Source organism: Sturnira hondurensis, unplaced genomic scaffold (assembly GCF_014824575.4).
Source record: "Sturnira hondurensis isolate 20B ecotype Veracruz unplaced genomic scaffold, ASM1482457v3 Scaffold0011378, whole genome shotgun sequence".
NCBI classification, from domain to species: domain Eukaryota; kingdom Metazoa; phylum Chordata; class Mammalia; order Chiroptera; family Phyllostomidae; genus Sturnira; species Sturnira hondurensis.
In genome coordinates this window covers 8,560,212-8,583,935 of record NW_028084009.1, presented here as the reverse complement: position 1 = coordinate 8,583,935, position 23,724 = coordinate 8,560,212, and the positions used below count along the sequence as shown (strand labels likewise).

At 62.3% G+C, this 23,724-nt stretch overlaps 1 protein-coding gene across 2 annotated transcripts in view; it reads left to right on the top strand.

Moving 5' to 3' along the window:
- The window catches only part of DIDO1 (death inducer-obliterator 1), a 44,082-nt gene that overhangs the window by 13,180 nt on the left and 7,178 nt on the right, over positions 1 to 23,724 (top strand). For both annotated transcript variants that reach the window (XM_037060042.1, XM_037060041.1), the window contains exons 2-15: positions 4,955 to 5,066; positions 6,086 to 6,911; positions 7,564 to 7,885; positions 9,663 to 9,872; positions 10,723 to 10,936; positions 18,977 to 19,439; positions 19,522 to 19,681; positions 20,515 to 20,631; positions 20,731 to 20,835; positions 20,948 to 21,080; positions 21,291 to 21,789; positions 22,118 to 22,271; positions 22,834 to 22,923; positions 23,465 to 23,660. In XM_037060042.1, coding sequence (XP_036915937.1) covers positions 6,088 to 6,911; positions 7,564 to 7,885; positions 9,663 to 9,872; positions 10,723 to 10,936; positions 18,977 to 19,439; positions 19,522 to 19,681; positions 20,515 to 20,631; positions 20,731 to 20,835; positions 20,948 to 21,080; positions 21,291 to 21,789; positions 22,118 to 22,271; positions 22,834 to 22,923; positions 23,465 to 23,660 — 3,487 coding nt within the window. In that variant the 5' untranslated portion in view covers positions 4,955 to 5,066; positions 6,086 to 6,087. The remainder of the gene's footprint in view (positions 1 to 4,954; positions 5,067 to 6,085; positions 6,912 to 7,563; positions 7,886 to 9,662; positions 9,873 to 10,722; positions 10,937 to 18,976; positions 19,440 to 19,521; positions 19,682 to 20,514; positions 20,632 to 20,730; positions 20,836 to 20,947; positions 21,081 to 21,290; positions 21,790 to 22,117; positions 22,272 to 22,833; positions 22,924 to 23,464; positions 23,661 to 23,724) is intronic.

Genomic DNA, 23,724 nt, shown 5'->3' with positions numbered 1-23,724 from the left:
CTGGGAAGGACTCTGCACCTGGAGCTCCTGTACGCCCACACCTGAGGGCTCTTGTGGCTGGAAAGAGGGGCTCTGTCTGGGGATCCATCCCCATGCTGTTCTCAGGTGCACGGCGTCGCCACACTTGTCCCACAGGGCAGGTCTTTTCATATGACCAAGAACCTTGGACCACTGAGACCCAGGCGGTGGCCTTGTCTGAGGAGCACCCGTTTCCTGGGGTTTGGGGATGGGAGAGCCGCGTGTGCGGTGTTTGAGACCAGGCTCTTCTGTTCACAGGGGCAGGTGGCCACTTGGGCCGCTGGGACTGGCGTGACAGAGTCCAGGGAGCGGGGCTTACGCATGACACTGTGTAAGCCCCGTAAGACTCCCCACGGCTCTGGAGCCCAAGTCGGTGTTGGTGGGAGCAGAGGGGTGAGGGAGTGAGCTCTCCAGGGTCCCTTTCTCAGGGCACTGTTCCCATTCACAGAGCTCCACCTTTGTGATCTGAGCAGCTCCCAAAGGCCCCCCAAACACCCCTGGGGGTGTAGGTTTCCATGTAGGAGTTGGGGGCCCACACACAGACCCCCGCAGGAGCCTGTTGGAGGCAGTAGTCGAGATGCCGGCACTGCTCTGTCGAGGGCACCAGCCTGTGTTTGCATCAGAACGCAGGGGGCGGGGGGGGGGGGACGACAGAGGTCCACACTGCCCCCTGGGTGGGTCAGCCCTGTCCTGCAGAGCATTCTGAGTGATGGGGTTAACTTTCGTCTCCACGCACCTGTGCAGCCATCACCCCCAAGACAGCTGGGACCCCAGGGCTCCGTGCAGGGGGCTCTTGGTTTTGTCAGGACAGGTGCTCACACAGTGCAGGTGGGCGCTTCTGCCGCGTGGACCTGTAGGATGGGCGGAGGAGGATGGCCACTGCTGGTGCCTGGGGTGTGGCCCTCGCGGGGCGTCCCGAGTGACAGGACTTGGGGGCTTGCCTTCGTTAGTGATTGACTACCCGTTGGGAGGAGCTGAACTGGGAAAGGCTTTCTTTGGGAATCCTTCTTCCTCCTCCTCTTTTTCGTAGCTTGAGGAGCTTCTGGCTAGTGTTCACGCTGTCCCTTGTCATCCACAGGAAAGGGTCGCTTACTACCAGGCACAGGCGTCGTGTCGTGCATGCGGGTGGCTGTCAGAGCCTCAAACTGACGAGGCTGTGATGTGGCTCTGGGACATGCTCTCTGGCTGGCAGGTCTCGGCTGTTTTAGAATTGAAATGGAGTGAGAGGTTTGGACACACACGGGGCTGCAAGTGACCAGCTAGTGCTACACAGCCTGACCTCGCCGCTGTCACACAGCCGACATTCTTGGGTTGCATGTTAAATGGCACATCATATCCGGAAGGGCTCTTTTGGTTTTGTGTTAAGAAATTCACTTTAGCCCTGTCTGGCGTAGCTCAGTGGATTGAGCGCGGGCCTGTGAACCAAAGGATTGCTGTTCGATTCCCAGTCAGGGCACATGCCTGGGTTGCAGGCCAGTTCCCAGCAGGGGATGCATGAGAGGCAACCATACATTGATATTTCTTTCCCTCTCTCCTTCCCTTCCCCTCTAAAGATAAACAAATAAAATATTTAAAAAGAAAAGAAATTCACTTCGGACAGCTCAGCCTTTTGAGAGGTGGTGGGCAGAGGCAGAGGGCGGTTTGCAGACACTTCTCTGGAAGGCGGTGCTCAGGTCACGTGGTCTCTGAGGCCCAGGTCCGCGTCCAGGGTCTGCGCGTGAGTGTGTCCTGGCCGCCTGGAGCCCCCGGGCCCTTTTGTGGACCAGGAGGTGAAGCTCGTTCTGCTGCTGTCATCGCCCACCTTCTCCACTAAGTGGACAGCGGGCCGGCGGCGCAGCCTTCCAGGGCGGCTGGCACCCGCACATGCAGCACCCCAGGCAGGTGGCATCTGCAGCGGGCAGCGGGCGGGCGTTTCCTCGGAGCTGAGGGCGTGGGTCTCAGGAAAGCAACTGGCAGTGTCTGTTGCTTGTGACAGAGTTTCAGCTTTCAGGAGCACCAGCGTTTTGAAAAGCTTGTGCCTGCCATTGCAAGCCTTCTCCGCTGCTTCCCAGTGGCGAAGCTGTGTGAGGAGGTGGGTGCTGGTGCCGTCAGCGGGTGTGTGTCCTGTCCTCCTTGTCACCTGGTGCGACATGCCACCTTTGCACTTGGTTAGTCGGTGGTCCGCACTGCTGTCTCCACGTGGCCGCTTATGCTGACCTCGCGACTCCTCGAGGTGCGGTGTGGGGGCCAGGGCGACCTTGGCCCCCTGAGACGTCTCCTTTGCCCACTGGCAGTGATGACACACTCCACACAGACAAGCGCTCTTTGGGGCCCTGGGTTTTTAGAGGAGTGGAGAGGCCCCGAGACCCAGAAGTTGGAGAGCCACCCTTCGAGAACCGTGAGGGAGGGGCAGGTCCCGTTCCCGGGCCCTGCTGGCCCGTGAGGCTGCCTTCCCGCCTCTGTTTCACCAGCAGTGGAGGGCTTGCAGCTGGGAGAAGCTGTGTCTTAGGGTGCGGGCAGATGGTTTCACACTCCCTCTGCGTTAGACTTTCACCTCCAGTGCTTCGATCTCCGAGGGTCAGGGGTGCAGCTCTTACCCTCGGGAGAGACTTGCCTCGGTGGTGGGTGCGCAGGTCTGTGACCAGGGCCTCCTGTGAGGCTGGTGGCGCACAGGGTTGCGCCACCAGCCTCACAGGCTGCAGGGGCACAGCGCTGGATTGTGGAGGTGCTGCGCTGGTCTTCCCACATGTGAGCCGGCGTTGCACGTGAGAGCTTTTGTGTTGCAAAGGAGGCAGTTTTGCAAATGTACAATGTCCGAACAAGCTGACCAGATGATCTGAAATGATCTGATCGGTTTTGAATGTGGACTTTATCTCATTCCACTCAACAGAAATAACTATAACTTTTCTGATGATTTTTCCAGCACTCGCATCAAATCAGCGCATCTGTTTATCTTTCAGAGTAACGTGGACTTAATTTTTTTAAAGATTTTATTTATTTATCTTTAGAGGGGGAGGGAAGGAGAGAGGGAGAGAAATGTCAACGTGTGGTTGCCTCTCGTGCATTCGCTGCTGGGAACTGACCTGCAACCCAGGCATGTGCCCTGACTGGGAATCAAACCGCAATCGCGTGGTTTGCAGGCCCGCTGTGGTTCTCAGTCCACTGAGCTATGCCCTAACGTGGACTTAATTTTTTTTATTGCTGAAAACATGTCACGTTTTGTTCTGGTGGTTCTGGAACGTACAAGTGAGGTTTACTCCAGTTCCTTCGCAGAAGTCAGGTTGCTGAGACTTTGGGTTTGCTTCATTTGAGTGGTCGGAGGCTGTGACGCAGTGAAACAGCCACTATTGCTTTAAAGGGAGGGGCCTCAGAATGTTTGTCATTGTTCTGGGTCACTAAGGAGACCACAGTTGCAGAGGCAGTTGGAGCAGCGAGGTGGGTCTAGTCTGGAGCAGGTGGGGAGGCAGGCGCATTTCTCCCCTGAAGAGGGCTCCTGGGGGAGAGGCTCTCAGCCTGTGTGGGTGGCCTGTCCCCTGCTGCTCGTGAGCAGCGGGCGGGCTCCTGAACCCTCTCCGGTGTCTGACTGCAGTGGTGGTGCAGGGGCTGTGCTCACAGTTTTGCGATGACGGTGTCTGTCGTTCTGCTGCTCATCCCTTTCACGGTTGGTGTGTACCGCTCTCTGTTGGGCTCCGTGGAGCCGATCTGGCTGGGCAGCACCTGAGGCCGGGTTCCTGCGGGCGGGGCCTGTCCTTCCGGCCAGTGTCTTCCCGCCTCCCCTGGACCCACGAGGTCCTGTGTTTGCGTGTTCATGTGGTCTGGGTCACGGTGCTGTGAGCGCAGTCTCACGGCCGCCTGTGTCTCATGGGGTCGCAACTGAGGCCTGCTGTTGGCTCGGGCTGAGTGCCTGCCTCGGCCAGGCTCATGTTGCATTAAGGACTTCTGGAAAGTTCCATGCTCTGGGTGTCTGGCAGGTAGGTGTCCCTGGTGGTAGGTAAATAGCCTCAGCTAGACCTCAAGAGTTGGCACATGTGTTTTCTGGGTCTGGCGTGCCGTTGCATTGGAGGAAGAGGCATGACACGGCACATCTGTGCACCTGAGGCTTTCTCCACCGTGGCCGTGGGGGTCTTTATCTGTGTGCGTTCAGTTGAAAAAGAACTTTTCCAGGGTTTTTTTTGGTGGCCATATTCAGCATTCAAAAAGTGAAAAAGACTTCACAAATGAAACACATTAGCTCGAGCTGGAGAAAGTAACAGTTTGAGTCGGAGCGTTTGTCCTTCCGTCGGTGACTTTGTCAGCACGTGGCCTGGACAGCGCGCGTCCTCTCTGTGCCGGGGGGCCCTTTGCAGAGGAGAGTGCCCCCTGCATGGGTGCGGGCTCCTTCCCCAGCCACCCTGCAGGCAGCACTGGTCTTGCTGGCACAGACCCTGTTGCAGAACTCGTGAGTGTTGCGTGAGGCCGAGGGCTCGGCCCGCTCCGGGCAGCCATCAGACTTGCTCATGTGCAGGAGTAGAAACTCTTCTCCTAAGTGTCCAAGTTCCAGGTGGAAGGGTCAGCAGTTTTAACAGCTCCCAGTACACACGCGTAGGAGGAGCGTGGCCCTGCTGGGGTGGGGGGCGCTGCACTGGGCTCTCGCTCCCAACCCCGTGAGGCACTGCCTCCTGGGTGCCAGCAGTTTGGTGTGACTTGCTCGAGGTCACCAGCCAGAGCACTCTGCTTTGGAATCACCATGAGCGCCCCAGTTTAGGTCAGCTGTCGCCTCAGGGACCAGAGACGCGGAGTGGCACCCAGGTTCACGTCACAGCCATTTTGGCAAGCTTCGGAGTGGTTGGGGGCGCAAGGCCGGGCTCCCTGGTGCAGGGCTTGTGGCGTTGGGCAGGAAGTGGGGGCAGCACTTGGTGGGAAGCGAGAGGGCTGGGGTGTGTGTGGTTCTGAACGGTGTGTCCTCTGTGTCTTGAAGGTCTTCGTCCTGCACCAGCCGTCCCCTGGGATGGAACGTGGCGTGGTGTCCAAGTCTCCACTGGCGTTTCAGCACGACTGAAGCCTGCACGGCCTGCACAGGCGCGCTCAAGGTACACACTGCGTCTAGGCTCTCGCTCAGGCGGGTCCAGCTTTCACAGACGTGGCCCTTCCACGGTCTGTTAGAAGGAAACGGGGGAGGAGGGCTAAAGAGAGGAAACACAAGGGCGCTCTCGTCCACCTTAATAAGTGTCCAGGTTACCTGTTGCTGCATTAAAACTGCCCCGCCCCAGACTCGTCCTTTTGTGTCTCAGGAGCCGGGGCTTGGGGCTCAGCAGGAGGGTCTCACACACCCTGTCCAGCCGGGTGGTTGGGCCTCTCACATGGCAGCTCAGGGCTCCAACCCCAGGACAAGTGCAGTGTTCTGTCCACCGCATTCCGCGGGGAGCGAGACGTGGGCTGGGCGACTCCGCACGGGAGTGCCCTCTGGCTGGCAGCTGCCCCCTGTGCACCAGGGCAAACCCTGTTCCCGTCCCGTCCTTGCCCCCGCACCTGAGGCTCACCTGTCACTTCTTGCTGCCTCTTTCATGAGATCTTGTTTAAGCAGCTAAGTGCACAGTTACAGATTAGCCAGCTTTCTTTTTCTTTTTATTTATTAGAAGATTTTATTTATTTTTAGAGGGGAAGGGAGAAAGAGTAGGAGAGAAACATTACTGTGTGGTTGCTTCTTGCACGTCCCCCATGGGGACCTGGCCCACAACCCAGGAAAGTGCCCTGACTGGGAATTGAACTGGCGACCTTGTGGTTTGCAGTCTGGTGCTCAGTCCACTGAACCCCACCAGCCAGGGCAATTTTTCTTTTTAACGTTTGATATGTAATAATTATGGTTTTCCTCAAGAGTCACTTTGCATTATGTCCCACAGCACACTTGAGGAAACCCTGGCCACGGGGACTTGCCCTTAGGGGCATTTGGGCGGCTGGTGGGCAGGAGAGCCCTCCTGCAGCCCGTCCACACGCGGGTGGCTGGAGGCCCCCCCCCCCCCCCCCCCCCCCCCCCCNGGGTGGGGGCCCCCCCCCCCCCCCCCACTGCCTCGTTAACGCTGGTCATGGTTTGGTTACGTCTCCCCATTAGGTATGGATGAGAAAGGTGACCCGAGCAATGAGGAAGCCCCCAAGGTCATCAAACCCACCAGTAAAGAGTTTAGGAAAACGTGGGGGTTTCGGAGGACCACCATTGCTAAACGCGAGGGCGCTGGGGACGCGGAGTTAGACTCTGTGGATCAGCAGCCCCAGCAGCAGCAGCAGAGCCTTTCCTTGCGACGCAGCGGGCGCCAGCCGAAGCGGACCGAGAGGGTGGAGGAGTTTCTCACGACGGTCCGCCGCAGGGGGAGGAAGACTCTGCCCGTGTCGCCCGAGGACCCCGGCGAGCCCACCTCCTGCCCAGTCACAGATGCGGAAACCGCCTCGGAGGGGAGCGTCGAGAGCACCTCTGACAGCAAAGGTGGGCCCGGGGCCAGCCCTGTAGGCGGCAAGGAGCGCCCAGCCTCGTCTGCAAAGGCCAAAGGAGGTGACCGCGAGGACGACACTTCTGACAGCGACAGTGATGGGTTGACCTTGAAAGAACTTCAGAACCGCCTGCGGAGAAAGCGCGAGCAAGAGCCAGCTGGCCGGCCCCTGAGAGGCGCCCTGAGTCGCCTGAGGAAGAAGCGTCGGGGGGAGGACCCAACAGGAAGTGCAGATATGGAGGTGGCCGGTGCGGCAGACAGCTCCCCGCCACGGCACCAGGAGCCTGCAGCTGAGCAGGCAGTGAGCGACGGCCGAGAGAGAACGTCAGAAGGGCGTGTGGCCCCAGGGGCCAGAGAGGAGGGCCCCAGAGGCTCGGGCAAGCACAAGCCTGAGTGCGAGGTGTACGACCCCAGTGCGCTGTACTGCATGTGTCGGCAGCCTCACAACAACAGGTGGGTCCTGGGCAAGAGGCTGCTGGCGGCCCAGGGGTCAGGGAGGGCCTCGTGCGGAGGCAGCAGGAGAGACTTCCATCCAGTGTCCTCACAGCTGCAGAGGCAGTCGGGGTGCGCAGCAGTGCGGTTGGAAACCGCCGGGCGCCACTCAAAAGGATTCTGGAGCCACACGCTGTGTGCATACACCGTGGTTGCCACTGGACCTTTGAGGCTCTTCGCCACCCAGTCTCACCTGCCCCGTGTGGCCTGGGGCCTGTGTGGGAGGTGGCAGACTAGGCCGTCACCATCATCCCAGAGGTCTCAGGGCACTGCTCTGGTGCTGTTCGGGGGCTGGGGTCGGGTCCATCGGGTGGGAGAAAGGCACTTGCTGTTCGCAGAGACGAACTGAAGCAATGGGGGCCAGGGGTCAGGAAGGAAGCCCCCCCCGCAGACACAGGAGCACGCTGGCTGCCGTGCCGGGGAGGGGCGGGTCCTGCCCTCCTGTGCGTTTGTGCGCGTGTGTTCCTGTAGTGGGGCTGGGGCGGACTTGGTTCGTGGATGGCTCTGGCTGGGCCGTTGGTGGCACGTTGGTGGCACGTGCCCGCACACTGGTGGTGCGTCCAGAACTGAGCGTGCACGTCTTGTCTCCACTCCTGCCTGTTTCTGGTTTCAGGTTCATGATCTGCTGTGACCGCTGTGAAGAATGGTTCCACGGCGACTGCGTGGGCATCTCCGAGGCCCGCGGGCGGCTCCTGGAGAGGAACGGGGAGGACTACATCTGCCCCAACTGCACCATCCTGCAGGTGCAGGACGAGCCACGCCCCGAGGCCGCTGACCTGCAGGAGGCTGGGCTGCAGCCCGCCGACCCTGACGGCGCCGAGTGCACAAGCATGGGCACCGTGGAGCAGAGGTCCAGCGAGGACCAGGGGATAAAGGGCAGGATTGAGAAGGCTGCAAACCCGAGTGGCAAGAAGAAGCTCAAGATCTTCCAGCCGGTAGGTCCTGCCGACAGGTCACGGAGGGAGGCGGACCACACAGCTGGCCCTCCTCGGAGAAGTGCCACGCCTACAGGAGCTGCTGTCTCCTGGGGGTGCTCTGGGCTCCCCAGCCCTGGCGCAGCATCTGTGGAGGGTGGGCTGGAAGGAGGGCTGTCCTTCCTCGGGCCCTGTGGGGCTGCCCGGTCACTCCGTGTGACTGTCCAGCCCTGGCACTGTTACTGGGGACTCAGCACGTCCCTTAAGTGGACTCACATGTGATAAGGTCCCTCCCACCGTGTTCCCGACAGACCCCATGTCGTGTGTCCCCATCCCCACACAGTCAAGGAGTGTGTGTGGCCCCGTGGCCCCACACCATCTTGACAGAACTGGTGCCCTGGCACCTTCCTTGCTGGAGACGCCCAGGGTGGTGGCTGTGGCGGCAGCACCTGTTGAGCGGCGGCTTGGGGTGATGGGCGGCTGCAGCCGGACTGGCTCCCAGGCCACTTTCTGCGGCTCCCATCCCGTCTGCGGGGGCCAGCTGTCGACTCCCTCCGCCTCCATCTGGTGTGCAGGGCCCTTTGGGGCTGTGATTTTTCATTCTTCCAGGGTCTCTGCAGGGGCCCTGCTGCTGGGCCGGCGGGGCTGGTGGGGAGGGTACCCGGCAGGCCCCGCCCCGCCCCGAGCCAGCCTGCCCTTCAGCGGCCGTCCATTGAGCAGAGGGCCGGGAGGGCCGTGGAACAGCCGCTCTGCCCTTGCAGCTCCTACTGTGTCGGCTGCAGCGCGGGGGCTGGGGCTGGAGGGGTTGGGCGCCGTCGCAAGGTGTTCACAGGCCCCGGGGGGAAGGGCGTTCGGGAAGGTGTGGAGAGGGGAGTCGGCGGGAAGAGTCCTCTGAACTTCGTGTCTGTGTCGTCTGGGTTTGAGACGTTCATATTCCACCCGGAGCAGAACGGGCTCTAAGGAGGAGAAACAGTTGTCTCACGTACTGAACCTGGGTGTGAGGCTTGGCTCGCGTGCGTGTGAGGGTGTGTCTGTGTGCGCCTCATCTTGACCGCCAGCCCTGCTTCTGGCGTGTGCGGGAGGCACAGGCTCCTCTCTCGGGGCTCTGTTTCCGGGGCCTGAAGACCGGAGTCGGGCTTAGCCGGGCCCTCTGCTGGGGCTCCCTGGAGGCTGGGCCGAAGCGGCCGCCAGGGTTAGGCCAGGCTCTCGGGTTAGGTGAGGACAGAGTCGCCTCTCAAAACACTCACCTGTTACAGTGTGTGTGACGTGTCCCGTATGGTTTCCGTGGCACCTGACGTTGGTCTGGGGTGCAGACTTAATGAGGTGTCCTGGTCTCCCCAGCAGCCTCACCCGCAGAGCCCAGCTGTGGGGCCCACGTGGGGGGCTGTTCCCTTCAAAAGCAGCACTGCTGCCTCCTATGCCCTGACAGGCACGGTCCCTCCACTGAAGAAGGCTTTTGTCCTTCAGTCGGACCCTTTTTGTCCACGGGAGTGCCTGTCTGCCCTGTGAGGGGACCTAACTGGGTGTGGAGTCGCCCTCCTGGGAAGGAACACAGGCTCTGTCCTGGGGGCGAGGCCCTAGGGCTCCCTTGGAGCCATGTCCTCTGAGGTGGCAAGAAGGCGGTGGTGGTGTGCGGCCTTACACAGGGACGTGGGTGTGCGTTGAGCGAAGACACGCCCGCTCACGTCGGACGTGCTCTCGGTGTTTCTTGACTAAGCGCCGTGCCCTGGGCACTCTGAGCCGGGACACACAAGTGCCGTCGCCGCTTGGGTCTGAAGTCACATGTTCTGTCCCACAGGTCGCAGAGGCGCCTATTGCCAAGTGCATCGGGCCAGGGTGCTCGCGTGTGGCGCAGCCCGACTCCGTCTACTGCAGCAGCGACTGCATCCTGAAGCACGCCGCGGCCACCATGAGGTTCCTGAGTGCAGGGCGGGAGGCCAGAGTGAAGCCCAAGGAGAAGGCCAAGGCCAAGCCAGAGAGGCTCATTCTGCCGAAATGCAGTGTTCAGGTAGGCTGGCCCAGACCGCCCCCTGGCCCTGTTTCAGAGTCACCAGGGCGCGTGGGTTCTCATCCTCTGTCCTCTGTCCTCTGTCCTTCAGGCAGCCAGCCCCGCCTTCTGGGCGGTGGGCGTGGGCCCCTAGGCAGGGCCGTCCCCTGGTGAGCCCTGGCTCTCTGACGAGGTGGTCTCAGGCTCCTGTGATCTGGGGAGGGTCAGGGTGTTTCCGAAGTAACGGGCACTCGCCCTCCTCTCGAAGGCTGTCCTGGAGTCAGCCTGGACGGCCTGGCCATGTGGTGACCGCCACCGCTCCCGTGGCTCGCAGGCTTGGGGGTGGACACGTTCACATGCTCATTGAGCCTCCCAGTGATCTCGGGTTCAAAGCCGGTCGTTTTGAATCCGAGCTGCTATGTCTGGCAAGAGTGACTGTGCAGGGTCGCTGACAGAGAGCACAGGCCTGTGGGGACCCTGGTCTTCTAGTCCAGCCTCCCCTTCCCTGCTTATGCCTCTTCTGATGTTTTCATGGCCCGCTCTGTGCTGCCCTGGCTGCCTGGTGCCTCAGTGGGATGACACGTGGCTCTGTGTCAAGCCTTCGTGTCCCAGGTGGAAGTCCTGGCCCCTGTGGCTGGGGTCGAGTTGCAGGGGCCAGGACGTCCACCTCTGAGTGCTGGAGGCTCCACACAGAGCCACGTGAGGGGCTGGCTGGTGACGAGCAGAGCTGAGCGCTGCTGCTGAGTGGGCACGGCACCGGTGCAGGGTCGGGAGGAGCTCCGAGTGGCCCTGAGTGCGCCCTTGCAGGGAAAGGAGGCCAGCGGGGCGTGGTCCTGATCTGCTTAATGATTGGGGTTTGCTGATTATCCAGGCAGGCGTCAGAGTCTCCGCTGTGCACAAGAGACTGGCCCCAGACCAGAAAGAGAGCCCGGTGAAGAAGGCGGTGCTGGCCCCTGCCAGGAGTGAGGCCCCGGGGAAGGAAGCGCCTTGCGAGAGCGGCACGCCGTCGTGGGCCAGCGACCACAATTACAATGCAGTGAAGCCGGAGCAGACCGCTGCCCCACGGCCGTCACTGTTGTGTAAATGTATGTATCACCTAGGGGTGGCTTCTGGACCCTTCCCTGTCTCTCTGCACGGCTGTCCCCTTGGGACTGTCCAGAGCTAGGAGGTGCAGCCACGCTTGGGGCTGCATTCCAAGGACAGACGCAAACGCCCTGGAGCCCCAGGGGCTTGCCGCAGACTGGTCTCCACAAAGCCCCACAGATCTCAGAGCTGGGTGGGCCCGGCAGCGGAGGTCTGGTCTGTCTGGTGTGACCAGGTGCTGGTGAGTATCTGGGTTGCCACCAGCAGAGAGCAGGTGATCAGGCGTACCGGCCGCTGCTCCAAGGTCATTGCCGTTCCTGGGCAGGTGCCTTTCTGTCCCAGCCCCATCGGCCGTGCAGGTGTCCCACGCTGCCCCAGGGCACGTGGGGCCATCACTTCCTTTGTGTGTGGTGGGGTCTCTTTCTGCAAATCAGCACTGCACTGAGAGCCAGCGGAAGTCCCGTTTCTGAGCAGACAGAGTCCCCAAGCCCAGCCCACACAGCACACACCCACATAACACTCACCGCTGCACCACGGCCCCTCCCCAGACCGTGCTGGTCCCAGGTAAGTGGGTGCTGGGGCTCCTGGAACAGATGGCCACAAGGCCTGGCCCCCGACCTCTCTGGATGCCCGGCTGGCCGGGTGGCGCCCTGCCCCCGCCCCCACAGGTGAGGGGTCAGGGTGTTGCCAGCCGGTCTTGAAACCCCACCACATCTGCTACACAGCAGTGTTTCCACCCTTCCTCTTTCAGCCCCACTCTCCAAAAGTAAGTTTCGGAGACTGAAGTAGACGCACGGGGCACGTCTCGTTCTGTTACTAGAACCGTTTTTACTCCATTTTTATTGGTGCTGTCTTTTTCCTGACCCATGCCTTTTTATAAAGCACCGAAAGGTTAAGAAGCCCTGCATTCCAGGGCTGGAGAGGCATGTGGCTTCCTCCGTTCAGTCCCCTTGTCACCGGGGGCGGGGCCATGCGGGCCGGGCCGAGCTGGCGGGTTAGAGGTGGAACTAACTAGAGACCCACTTCAAGGATGTCAATGGCCTGAGACCTGCGTAACTTGCAAAGCAATACTAGACTTTGAAATACAATTTAGAAACGAGTTGTTAAACACAGTTGCCTGCGTGTATTAAAGCGAGTTTGACACACCTCAGGTTGTCGAGCTAAGACTTTCATGCTGACAACGTTGTCTCAAGTTTTCATTAAGTTCTAGCACCTCTACGAAGTAGCACTTTTATGGAGGCCGTGAACATACGTGAACACACGCATCACTCACGTGCGAGCGGGTGGGGGTGGTCACGCTGAAGCTCCGTGTAGTGTCCCGTGCTCTAGGTGGGTCAAAGGCACGCAGCAGAATCAGGAACCTGGCCCAGCAGCCCAGGCCTTGGCGGCCGGTCCCCACCTGTTGACTAGCGCTGGAAGGCTGCCTGGGGCACCCCGTGCGGGGCGGGGGGCGCAGGGTGGCTCTCTTGGGACGCCCGTCCCCTAGTCTTGAGGGAGGAGAGGGGTGGGGCTCCCCAGGGGCCCGACTCCTGCTCACAGACGACCTTTCGTTTCTTCTCGCCTCTCCTCCCCACACCAGCTCCTCACTGAAGCTCGCTGGCTTCAGGGGGCAGGAAGTTGAAGCGAACTGAGGACTGCCCTTTCTACCTAGCACACTGACCTCTCCCAGTAAAAGCCAATGGCACCCAGAACTGACTGCATAGGGGACATTTTTGAGCTAGTTGCTTTTGGTTTTAGGGGTGTTTTTTGTTTTGGGGTTTTTTTTGTTGCTATCCCAGAAATGTCATCTTCCTAAAAGATGAGTGGGGGGACAGTGAGAGGCACACTGGAAGGGTGCCGACATCAGCCTGGTGAGACACTGCTGTGGGGCTGCCTCCGTCCCCCGGCCACCCTGTCACTGCTGCGGTAGCTGGTAGGACAGCAGCAGGGCCCAACGCTGACCTGCGCCCTGAGAGGGCCCGCCCACCCGCCTCCTGTGCCGGCTGCAGACCGGGCTTGCTGGGCTATTCGGGGCACCTGGACTCGCGCTCAGCCCAAGAGCCGCACGCACTCCTGGAGGTGCTCTTCGCGCCCCCCTTCCGCAGTCCCTGGTGCTGGTCTTGGATCGTGGGCACAAGGACAACATGTCAGTGACCGTGCTGGGGGACCCTCCGTTAGATGGGGCGGGCCTGTCTCCTCCTCCTGTGAAGAGCATCGGCAGGCCCTCCGTGTTCTCAGGGTGACTCAGTTAATAGCTATTTCTAGTGAATTTTTAAAGTTGCTTTTGAGGCTTCCTGTACTTGTGGAAACATTTGTTTTTGAAGTTTCCCTTCCAAACCTGTCGTGCCTGTGCTTTTATAGCCGCATTTTTTCTCTTCCCCACTCTGCCTCTCCTCTCACGGCTGTCAGGGTCTGGAGAGGAGAGCTGAGCAGAAGGCCCTGCCCCAGAAGGCCTGGGGTGTTAGCATGGGGGGGGGGCACTCACAGGCATGAGCCCATGCATTTTGGACCCTCACATGGCTCCTTAGATGACTTGCAGGCCTGAACAGGAAGCCCTAAGAGGACCCGGGCACCCCAGTCAGGCCCGCATCGTGCCCCTGTACAGCAGGTAGCCCTGCCCCCAGTCCAGGTGTGGCCCCACGGACGGCCTGTGCCGTGCCGAGATGCACGGAGAGCGAGGCCCTGCTGGAGGCGTGGGCTCCAGGAGCACAGGACACACCGCCCCCGGGCACACGCGTTTCCCATAAGACGTGTAGGCTTCTAGAACCCAAGCACATATTGTAGACACTTGAAGGGAGGGTGGGGGTCCTGTGTTTTACCAGCAGTGTGAGCCATTTGCCCCTGTCTTCCGGAATTGTCCGAGGCAATAAAACGTGGCTGGAGACAAAGCAGGCTTCATACTCACACCAGGCTCTCCCCACAGTTACTGGAAAGCGCAGCCTGGCCTGGGGGAGGGCCTGGCTCAACCTCCACGGGGCTCCCGCGTCCCTGGCATGAGGGAGGTCCTCAGTCTTCACAGTGCCCTTTTTACAGCACCCAAGTAGCCGCCTCCTTAGGAAACCAGCTTGGGGAGGGGTTTCACACGCACACGAACTCGAAGCACTGGAGAGGAAACCCCTTCGCACGGGCGCTGCCGCCCCTGGGGGAGGCCCTGAGTTTCCAGCTGATAGGCCCTGCTCTCACCTGCTCTTCAGTGACCTCCACGTGACCTCGTGGCACTGGGGGTCCACCCTAATGCTGAAGACCGGTGCTCCGCACCATCAGTGTCTGTCAGGTCCCAGGCCCCCTCGGAGCTGCTGCTGCTGCAGCCCCACACTGGGCCTCGAGTCTCTGCTCTCAGGCCCAGTCCTGAGACACTGCACGGCCTTGGCCTCTGAGGCAAAACCATGCACGTAGTTCTGTTCTGAGCCTCCTGAGAATTCACGGAGTAAACGCGGAAGACGGATGAGCTTTGCCGCTCGTTTGTTTGAGTGAAGGTCGGGGCGGCTGTCCCTGTGCGGGCGGACCCCGAGGAGCTCCGAAGGAAGAGCGCCCAGGTAACTGACTGCTGCCTAGCCGCCCAGGCCGCCACCCGCAGCACCCACGGGGACCCGGAGTTTGCAGGGAGGGAGGGAGGCCCCGAGCCCCGAGCCCCATCCCAAGGCAGAGTAGTCAGTCGGCAGTGGGCTCGGGTGGCAATGGTCCAAGTGCTGCCAGGGGCCAGCCACGGTGTCAGGAAGGCACTGGCCACGCTCCCCAGGCCACCACACCACTGGGTTGTCTGCTGGGCCCCTTGAGTGACACACCCAGCTCATGAGGCCTTGGTCACACATTGCCCTAGTCGTGTTGAGTAATTGGTCCTTAAAAAAATTTTTTTTAAAGATTTATTTTTAGAGGGGAAGGGAGGAAGATAGGGAGAGAAATACCAATGTGTGGTTGCCTCTTGTGCGCCCCCTACTGGGGACCTGGCCCACAACCCAGACACGTGCCCTCACTGGGAATCGAACCAGCGACCCTTTGGTTTGCTGGCCAGCACCCAGTCCTCAGCCACACCAGCCAGGGCTGGGCCAGTTTTTTCCTGTGCTGCCAATCCACCATGGATGTTCAGAACCTTACATGAGGCTTCAAACAGGGAAAGGTGCGCGCGGGGTCTCTGGCAAGTGTCCTGGGGAAGAGCCCTGCACACCTCAGCATTGAGGGTGAGCTCGCCAAGGGCAACCTCGAACACGGCAACTAGCAGAGAGCTGCACATCCCAGAGCCTCAGCCTCCGGGCACACGCTCCCGCTTGAGTGCTCAGGGACTGGCGTGTGTCGGCAGAGGCGAACCAGTGCTTTGTGCTGCTGGGAGAATGACTGACTCAAAATACTTAAGCAAACGCACGAAATCGAAGTGATTTCTCTTGCTGCTGTTCCTCGGGTTCTCACGCCAGGAGGGATCCTGACTGTAGACAGCGGAGGTGCACCAGGAGCTTCCCACTGCAGGCGGCAGGACGGCGCAGCGGACAGGGTTCCTGCCCTCCCATCCCCACCGTGGCCCCCACGGTGGCCACGAGTGCGTCTGGGTTGCAGCCAGTCCCTGCAGGGCAGCTTCCTTGGTCGGCGAAGGGGCGCGCGGGTGTGGGGCTGCGGGCCGAGTCCCGGGTCTGGGGTCTCCGGGGAGGGGCGCCCCTGCGGGGCCTCCAGTCACTTCCGCACCTGCAGTGTCTGGGCCTCCTGTCGCCCCACACACTTGATCTCTGGCGGTTGCAACCAATCGACCGTCAGCAGCGGCCGCTACAGGCGTCGGCATGACTGCCTGTGGCTGGGGGTTTCAGGGGAAAAGGCCTCATTTGGGTGGGACGAACTCGAACGTAGTCTGATGGAGGGGCTGCCCTCCGGGTGCGGGTGCCGGGCCTCTGCCGCGCCACCCCGCACTGCCCGCCCCTGGGTGTGGGCGCGGGCTGTGCTGGTCGGGTGTGCCTCCACTTTTGCCCCCAGTCCTGCCACGACTCCACCTGGCCACCTGCACAGCCTCCACACGGGGGACAGGGCAGCACTGCCGGTGGAAACCTGTGGCCTCGAGGCTCCATGGAGGTCCGCCGGTGCCACCCAGTGGCCATGCAGTGCCACAGCCCGCCTCGCGGTGTGACAAGGGCCCCCCCGCTTCATGCCCACTGGGAAATGAGCCAGTTAGAGTCGCTGAGGTCTGGTTCCTGGGGCACCAGCCTGCCCAGCTCTGCTTGGTCTCACCCCAGCCTTCCGGTCTCACCACAGACGGGGCGTGGCCCACAGGCGGCCTCACCTCCCACAGCTGCTAAGGTACCACCTGGCTCCCCAAGTCAGCCAGGGCCGGGAGCTGGCAGCAGGCAGGCCCAGGTGAGGAAGCTGAAGCCCCTTGGCTGCCAGGGGAGCCCAATCAGGTGAATCCAGGGCGGCCTCTACCCCCACTGCTGATGCCGCCAGCTGTGTCACTAGGCCAGCGGGGACTCCAGCCGCTCATGGGGTGGCCACTGACTGCCCCTGAGGTCACCCCAGCATGGGATGTGCTGCTGCTGCTCCAGAATGGGTTCCTTTTCCATAGTTGCCAAGGTGCTCCCTGCCCTTCTGAAAAGCTGCACGAACCAGGACAGATAGACGGATCTGGGCGAGGGTTTGCGAACTTGATTGTCATCCACTCAGAAACAGCCGTGTGTCTTGCTGTCAGGACCTCCCAGTGCTGGGCCAGGGTCCCTGTCATGCGCACATGTGCCAAGTGCAGCTTTCAGTGGGGCCACGTTAGCCATGGGGGGGGGGGCAGTTGTAGAGTGGAGGTGTTCACATGGTCTGAGTGCCTCTTCGACACAGAAGAGGGGCATGGCCAACTTGGAGCCCACCGCCTCAGATGTTTTACCCACGATTCCTTTAGCGATGTCTGTCGCTACCTCTGGGGGCAGGTAGGGTCAGTGGAGACTGACTCTGACAAGGCAAGAGTTTTATGAAATGCCCTGGCAGTTCAGGAAAGCTGTCCCCTGCACTCTAAATAGGTCACATGTGTTCACTGCTGCTGCTCCTGGGTGACAGCCATTTCCATAGTGTGCCAGGAATGTCCTGAAAGGGAACAACGGTGGGTTTTCCCTGGACGAGGGAGGGAGCACCAAGCCACCCAGAACTATGGGCCTTGGCTTCTGACCTGGAGATAGGCGCAGAGCAGACATCACTGTGGTTGGCACCGTCTGCCACCCCAAATGACTAGAACGTCAAGCCACGAGGCCTGTGCAGGCCCCACCACCACACAGGTGCCCTGGGTGTTAGAGTGCTCAGAGGCACTGGGGCCGGCGTTCCAGAGGTGGTCTGACGCCCCGCAGGGTGGTGCCCGTGAGGGGCAGTGCTGAGCTGCTTTCAGACCCCCCCCCCCGCCCCCGGTGTCTTCGGTAGCCCACCTCTGGCCGGTGTCCCGCTGACTCCCTTCACCAGTTGGTGCCTTGGGTGCTCAGGCGCCTGGCCCCTTGCTGTGCTCCTACCCAGCCCAGCCTTCGCCCTCTCGCTGAACCTGAGCCCGGGGCCCTGCAGGGAAGGTGCTGCAGCCCCACCCCACATCCCAGATGGTGGAGGTGGGCTCCCAGGCGCTGACCTGCGGTGACCCCTGTATGTGGACTGGGTCTGGCGAAGCAACTCACGTAGAAAGTGTGCTTTTGTCTCACTCTGGCCACCCTGTTTCTGCGTCCGACTCTATTGGGTTTTACCGAGAGATCCAGTAGCACGAGAGTGAAGCCTTTAGAGGTGCGACGTGCCAGTGTGGGTGAGGACGAGAGCAGGGTGGGTGGGGCGCCAGGGGCTGTGGGCGCTTTGGGAGGAGGACGTGGCTTTAAAGTCAGAACTAGAGCTGGAGACCAAGGGCTTGTAACGCTCTCGCGGTGTTTGGGGCTGGGTAGTGCTGCCACGAACTCTGTAGAGTGGGGTGGTCTCGTCCCTCCTGCGGAGCAGAAACATGAGGCCCCTGTGTGCTGTTAGCAGAGCCCATGCTGGAGGCGGAGGGTCCTCCCAGTGGCGGCCTGGCCCTCTGCCAAGGTGGGCACAGCTGGCGGTGGTGGCTGCTGGGGCGGGGCTGGGAGTGCTCCCGAGGAGTCCAGTCTGTAGGCAGGTTTCAGATGTCCCCGTTCGCAGGGGGTCAAAGGTGGCCCTGATGACTGGTGGTTGAGTGGTTTTCCGTCTCCGGGTGAAATCGCCAGGTCGCCAGGGCATCTACTGAAGCCCCCACTTGGGGGCCCGGGAGCTTCAGAGGCTACTGCTGCCCAGGCAGTTTGAGAAAAGCCTGCACCTGGCTCGGTGCCTTCTCTGTCGGCTCCTTTGGGGCCGTTCCTGTCCTGGCTAGCTCCCCGGGCCCACCTGCTCCTGCCGTGAGCAGTGGCCTTCTGTCTGCACCAGGGCCTGGCCAGGCCTGTGGCCGAATGGGCTCCTTCGTTTCCCTGCGACGGGAGGTCGGAGGGTCCTGGCGGTGCTCCGGGCCCGGCTGCAGTCCTCGCGTGCACGGCATGTGCCGCGGTTACCACGGGGGTTTGTGTGCGTGGCAGCAGGGTCAGTCCTTTTCTCAGGGTGACAGTGACCAGTGCCCCCCGTGTGGCAGATTGCTGCCAACTTCCCTGTGTCTTGTTAATGGCACCATGCTGACTTTTGTCCAAAAGAACGATGAGCACCAGTGGGGGAACCCCCCACCCCCAGGGACTCTTACTAGTCTTTCCAGAGGGGCAGGGGAGGGGTCTGGCTGACCCTTCCTGGAAAGGTGTTTCTCAAAGTCATGTCTGTAAAGAAAGTGCACTTGAGCTCTCGGAAGGAGTGCTCTCTAAACCCGCCTGTGTTCGATGTGCCGTCCGCCTCTCTCCGAGCTTGGCTGCTGGTGCAGCACAGCTCTCGCCCGGGCTCGCTGGCCGCTGCAGTGGTGGGCGTGGCACGACGCGCAGGCAGGGGTGCTCCGCACGGGGCTCGGGCGTGCCGCTAGCCGTCAGACGCCGTGCCTTTGCATGGTGCCCCCCTCAGTCCTCCCAGGACCTGGCAGGTTTGCCAGCTCTCAGCTGCACCCGTTTGTGCACCCTGGCCTCGCTCACTTTGCATGTTCTTGTCCTTTGCAGCTGGGAAGGAGGACCGCCCAGTGGAGGAGAGCGCAGGGGCTGCGGGGCCGAGGAAAGTGACCGCCCCCAGCCCCGCCGGGGGCAGCAGGCGGTCTTCACCCCGGAGGTCTCTTCCAAAGAAGTCGCCTCCTTTCTCCAACGCAGTCCAGCCAGCCATCAGGAAGCTGCCCTCGGGCTTCACAGGCACCATCCCCAAGCGGCCGTGGCCCTCGGCCACCCCCTCGGGCAGTGCCCCCTCCATCAAGCAGGCAGGGCCGGGGCCCAGCGCTGCCACGGCTGCTTCCAGAAAGCCTCCAGGCTCCACTGCCCTGGCGGGCGCCACCAGAAAGCCCATGGTGGCCTCTGTCCCCCTGGCCTCCCCAGCTCCAGGGCGCCTGGGGACCTCAAGTGCCTCCCCGTCACAGCCGAATTCACAGATCCGGCAAAATATAAGGCGCTCCCTGAAGGAGATCTTGTGGAGGAGGTGAGCCCCCACTTGGTGCCCAGCTGCTGTCGAGGCACGAGGCACGCACACAGGCGCTCACCCCGCTCCGCTGTCCCTGCAGAGCCAGTGACAGCGACGACCTGACGATGACGGAGAGCGAGGTCGGCAAGGTTGCCCTCCACATTGAGAAGGAGCTGTTCAGCCTGTTCCGCGTCACCGACAGCCGCTACAAGAGCAAGTACCGCAGCATCATGTTCAACCTCAAGGACCCCAAGAACCAGGTGGGTGCCGAGGCCCAGGCCAGGGTGCATGGGGCTGGGCGGCGTGGAACCCAGCGGGCATTTTCACTCTGCCCTGCAGCCCCGAGGACTGTCTGTCCGTCGCCACACTTGGCTCCAGGTGATGCTTGTCCCCACACACCTGGCAGGGAAGCTGCTGCACCTGAGTGGCCCCAGAGCGGAGTTCTCATCCTTGGTGGGACGGCGCGGGCGCCCCACATCTGGGCAGCCTCAGCACCACCTCTGCCTTGCGTGGCCCAGCACCAGCTGAGCAAGCCTGTCTGCCTGGGTTTCCTCAGCTGCCCTCTGCGGGGCTCCTGTGGGGCCAGCGCTGTGGGCGTGGCAAGGGGAGGGGCACTCAGCTCTCGCAGCGGCTGCGGGTGGGTGCTGCCGTCCCCACAGGTGGAGCCCCTCTGACCCCTGGGCCTCACTCCTCTTGGCCATCATGTCTCCTCGGCCCCTCGAACTCACCTGGGCCCAGGAGCAGGTTTAGATGGGAGCTCTGGCCTTCTGCCTGCCTGGGAGGGTCAGGCAGAAGAGGTGTCTCCTTTCCCTCGCTCCTCACGTGGCCTCTGGAGCGGGCCTTGGTCTGGCTGGGGTCTCTAGCAGCTGGTGCGGCGTGGGCCTGAGATGGGCAGAGCTGCCCCAGGGCCAGTGCTTCCTGGGCATGTCTGCCCCCGTGGGCTCTGGAGGGGCCACACACCACCAGGTCCCTGCTGCTCTGGACTATGCCCGTCTGTCACTGGGCCTCCTACCGTCCCCTCCGCGCCGTCCCCCTCATCTCAGAGACAGTCTGTCCACTGTCTGGACCCGGCAAACGAGACGCTTGTTTGCAGGGCCTCTTCCACCGTGTTCTGCGTGAAGAGATCCCTTTGGCCAAACTTGTGAGGATGAAGCCAGAAGAACTTGTGTCCAAAGAGCTCTCCGTGTGGAAGGGGAGGCCGACGAAACCCGTGAGTGCTGGGCTGACGGCCCCGGCAAGGCGGCTGCCAGGCGGGAGGAGGGAGTGGGGGAGCCCCGGAAAAGGAGCGAGGCTGTGTCTCCCCTCTCAGGTGACGGAGCCCAGAGGGAAGTTGCAGCAGGAAGGCAGGAAGGCGGCCGCCAGGCAGGAGGCTGTCCCTGACATGGAGGACTCGCCGCCCGTGTCGGACTCGGACGTGAGCGCCCGCCCGGGTCACGCAGTCTCGCTGCTCGTCCTCGGGGCTCGTCCTCGGGGCCCCGCCCCCAGCAGGCAGGGCAGCGGTGACCCCCGCCCCTTCTCTCCCGCAGGAGCAGGAGTCGGTGCGCACTGTGCCCGAGAAGAGCACCGCACCCCCGCTGGACGCCGTCAGCAGCATGTTGAAGGACACGACGGGCCAGCACCGTGCCCACCTCTTCGACCTGAACTGCAGGGTTTGCACAGGTGAGCAGGGCCGGGGCTGTGTCCAAGGTCGAGGGCCCTTCCTGCCATGCCACTGGTGTGTGGCCCGAGTGTAAAAACTGGCAAGGCTGGGGCGGCCTCCAGGAGTCGGCGAGGTCAGCCCCTGCCTCTGCAGGAGTGGCCGTCTGCGCGTGGGCAGGCTGCGCCCGGAACGATGTCAGGCCCTCACTAACCCATCCTCACACGCTCCAGGTCAGGTTTCATCAGAAGGGGAGCCGGCCCCGAAGAGGCCAAGGCCGTCGGCGCCTGCGAAGAAAGAAGAGCCCAAGTCCAAGTACGACGGCGCCCCCTCCGAGCCAGCTCTCAGCTCAGGGAACGGAGGGGTGCCGGACACACTGCCCAAGGATGAGTCCACAGTGGAGCCTGAGGGCGCGGCCCCAGCCCCCTTGGAGAGGGGCCTCCCCGGGGCTCTAGGAGATGGCCACCCTGAGCCCTCTGCCCCAGAAGGGCCCTCTGGCCCAGCCCCCAGTGGGGTCGCCATGGTCACAACCGTCACCGTGTCCGGCCGCGACCCCAGGACTGCACAGAGTGCGGCGAGCACAGCCCCGACCCCTGACGGCGCCCAGCTGGCCGAGCCCCCGCAGGACGTCCTGAAGCCCCCCGTGCTGATGCCCAAGTCCATCCTTGCCAAGCCGTCCCCCTCCCCTGAGCCCAGATACCTGCTGTCCGTCCCTCCGTCCCCAAGCATCAGGTACGACCTCTACCCATGTGTCCATTCCCTGTCGGTGAGCAGGCGGGGCGGGGGGGGAGTCCACACCCCGCAGCCCCGGCGTGCCTCCCGCCCCTCAGAAACAGGGATCTGGAAGGCAGAGGCTCCAGTTCACGGCCCCCGGTTCCGCCGCCTGTTCCGCTGCCTTTTCTTGTCATCAGAACGTCCGTTTACAACCCAGTGCTCAGAGTGGCTAACGTGAAAAAGAGAGCTTCCGGCCGGGCTCCAACTCACTTCTGTAGCGCCTTCGCGCGTTGGGCACGTCTGGCCAGAGCTCGCGTCACTCCTGTCCTCTGGTTGTGTCTTGCAGCACCGCGGAGTCTCGGTCCCCTCCAGAGGGGGATGCGCCGCTCTTCCTGTCTCGACTCAGCACCATCTGGAAAGGTTTCATCAACATGCAGAGCGTGGCCAAGTTTGTCACGAAGGCTTACCCTGTCTCGGGGTGCTTCGACTATCTCAGTGAGGTGAGGGAGTGGGCCTGCCCGGGGGGTGGGCCCGGCTTCCGGGTGCGCGAGCAACTCTGAGGTGCCACAGGGACTGGTGGGCGTGCGGGGTGAGCCCACTGGGCAGGCAGTTTGGGCAGGAATTCCAGTGAGACGTTGGGCCTCCCAGCTTCTCGTGAGTGGCCAGGGTCCATCCCCGCTCCCGTGCCACAGTCGGGCGCTGGCCCGAGCACCTGGCCTGCTGTCAGGCACGGCCTCCCCCACCGTGGGGAGCAGGAGCACTGTGCCCTGGGCAGGCAGCAGCCAGCACTGCTGGGATATGCGTGGCCCTGTCACGAGGGTGCCGGCAGTGTCCGCCCCAGCGTGCAGTGTGTCACGAGGCTGTCCTCACCCCGTGGGCTAGGGAGTGTGGGTCCCTATGTCAGAGAACCAAGAAGTGTCTGGGACAACAAGTGTCACACTCTTTGCCACCATTGTGGCTTTCTCGACGCGCTGGCCCGGGGCCCCTACATACCTGCGTTGGTCTCTGACGGCCACGCTCGCCCATCACTCAGCAAGTCACTCGGCACTGGGTCTCCTTTAGGACCTGCCTGACACGATCCACATCGGTGGGCGGATCGCGCCGAGGACCGTGTGGGACTATGTCGGCAAGCTCAAGTCCTCCGTGTCTAAGGTACGTGCACAGGCAGCCGTCGCCCACAGGAGGAGGAGCTCTGCCCACCCTCCTTATCCTGGTGTCTGGCTGCTGGAGAGGCCAGCCTGCGGCCTCTCAGCTGGCTCCGGGTGGAGTGGGAAGCCCGCCTTGACTCAGCCCAGGCTGTGCAGGTTGGTGTGAGCAGGCGGTCGCTCTGTTGCCTGCTGTCCCCGAAAGTAAGGCGTGGGGCATCTGAGCAGACACTGTTGTGGAGGCTGGTTGCAGCAGCCGCAGGCTCACGGGGCTCCGCCAGCCTGTTCCGGGGGTGGGGGGGCTGCTGCAGCTCCCCCTGTGCGCAGCTGTCTCTGCTGCAAGCGCCACACGGCTGGGTGGCAGTTAGAGGGCCGAGGCTGTGAGCTCAGCAGCCTGGGTGTTGAATGTGTGTTCCGCCTGTCGGCCTGTCCCTGACAGCGGGACGGCGGGGCTGGGAGGTTCAGGTCAGACCCACACACCACCCTCGTTCCAACCGTGGCCGTTTCACGGCACCGCTGGCCAACATGCCACCCTGTCTCTGTCATAGGAGCTGTGCCTGATCCGCTTCCATCCCGCCACGGAAGAGGAGGAGGTGGCCTACATCTCCCTCTACTCCTACTTCAGCAGTCGCGGCCGCTTCGGCGTGGTCGCCAACAACAGCCGGCACATCAAAGACCTCTACCTGATCCCCCTGAGTGCTGAGGACCCTGTGCCGTCCAAGCTCTTGCCCTTTGAGGGGCCAGGTGAGCTCCGGCTTCCTGGGGAGAATCGGGCCCCTTGGATCACATGTGTCCCCTTCCCCAACAC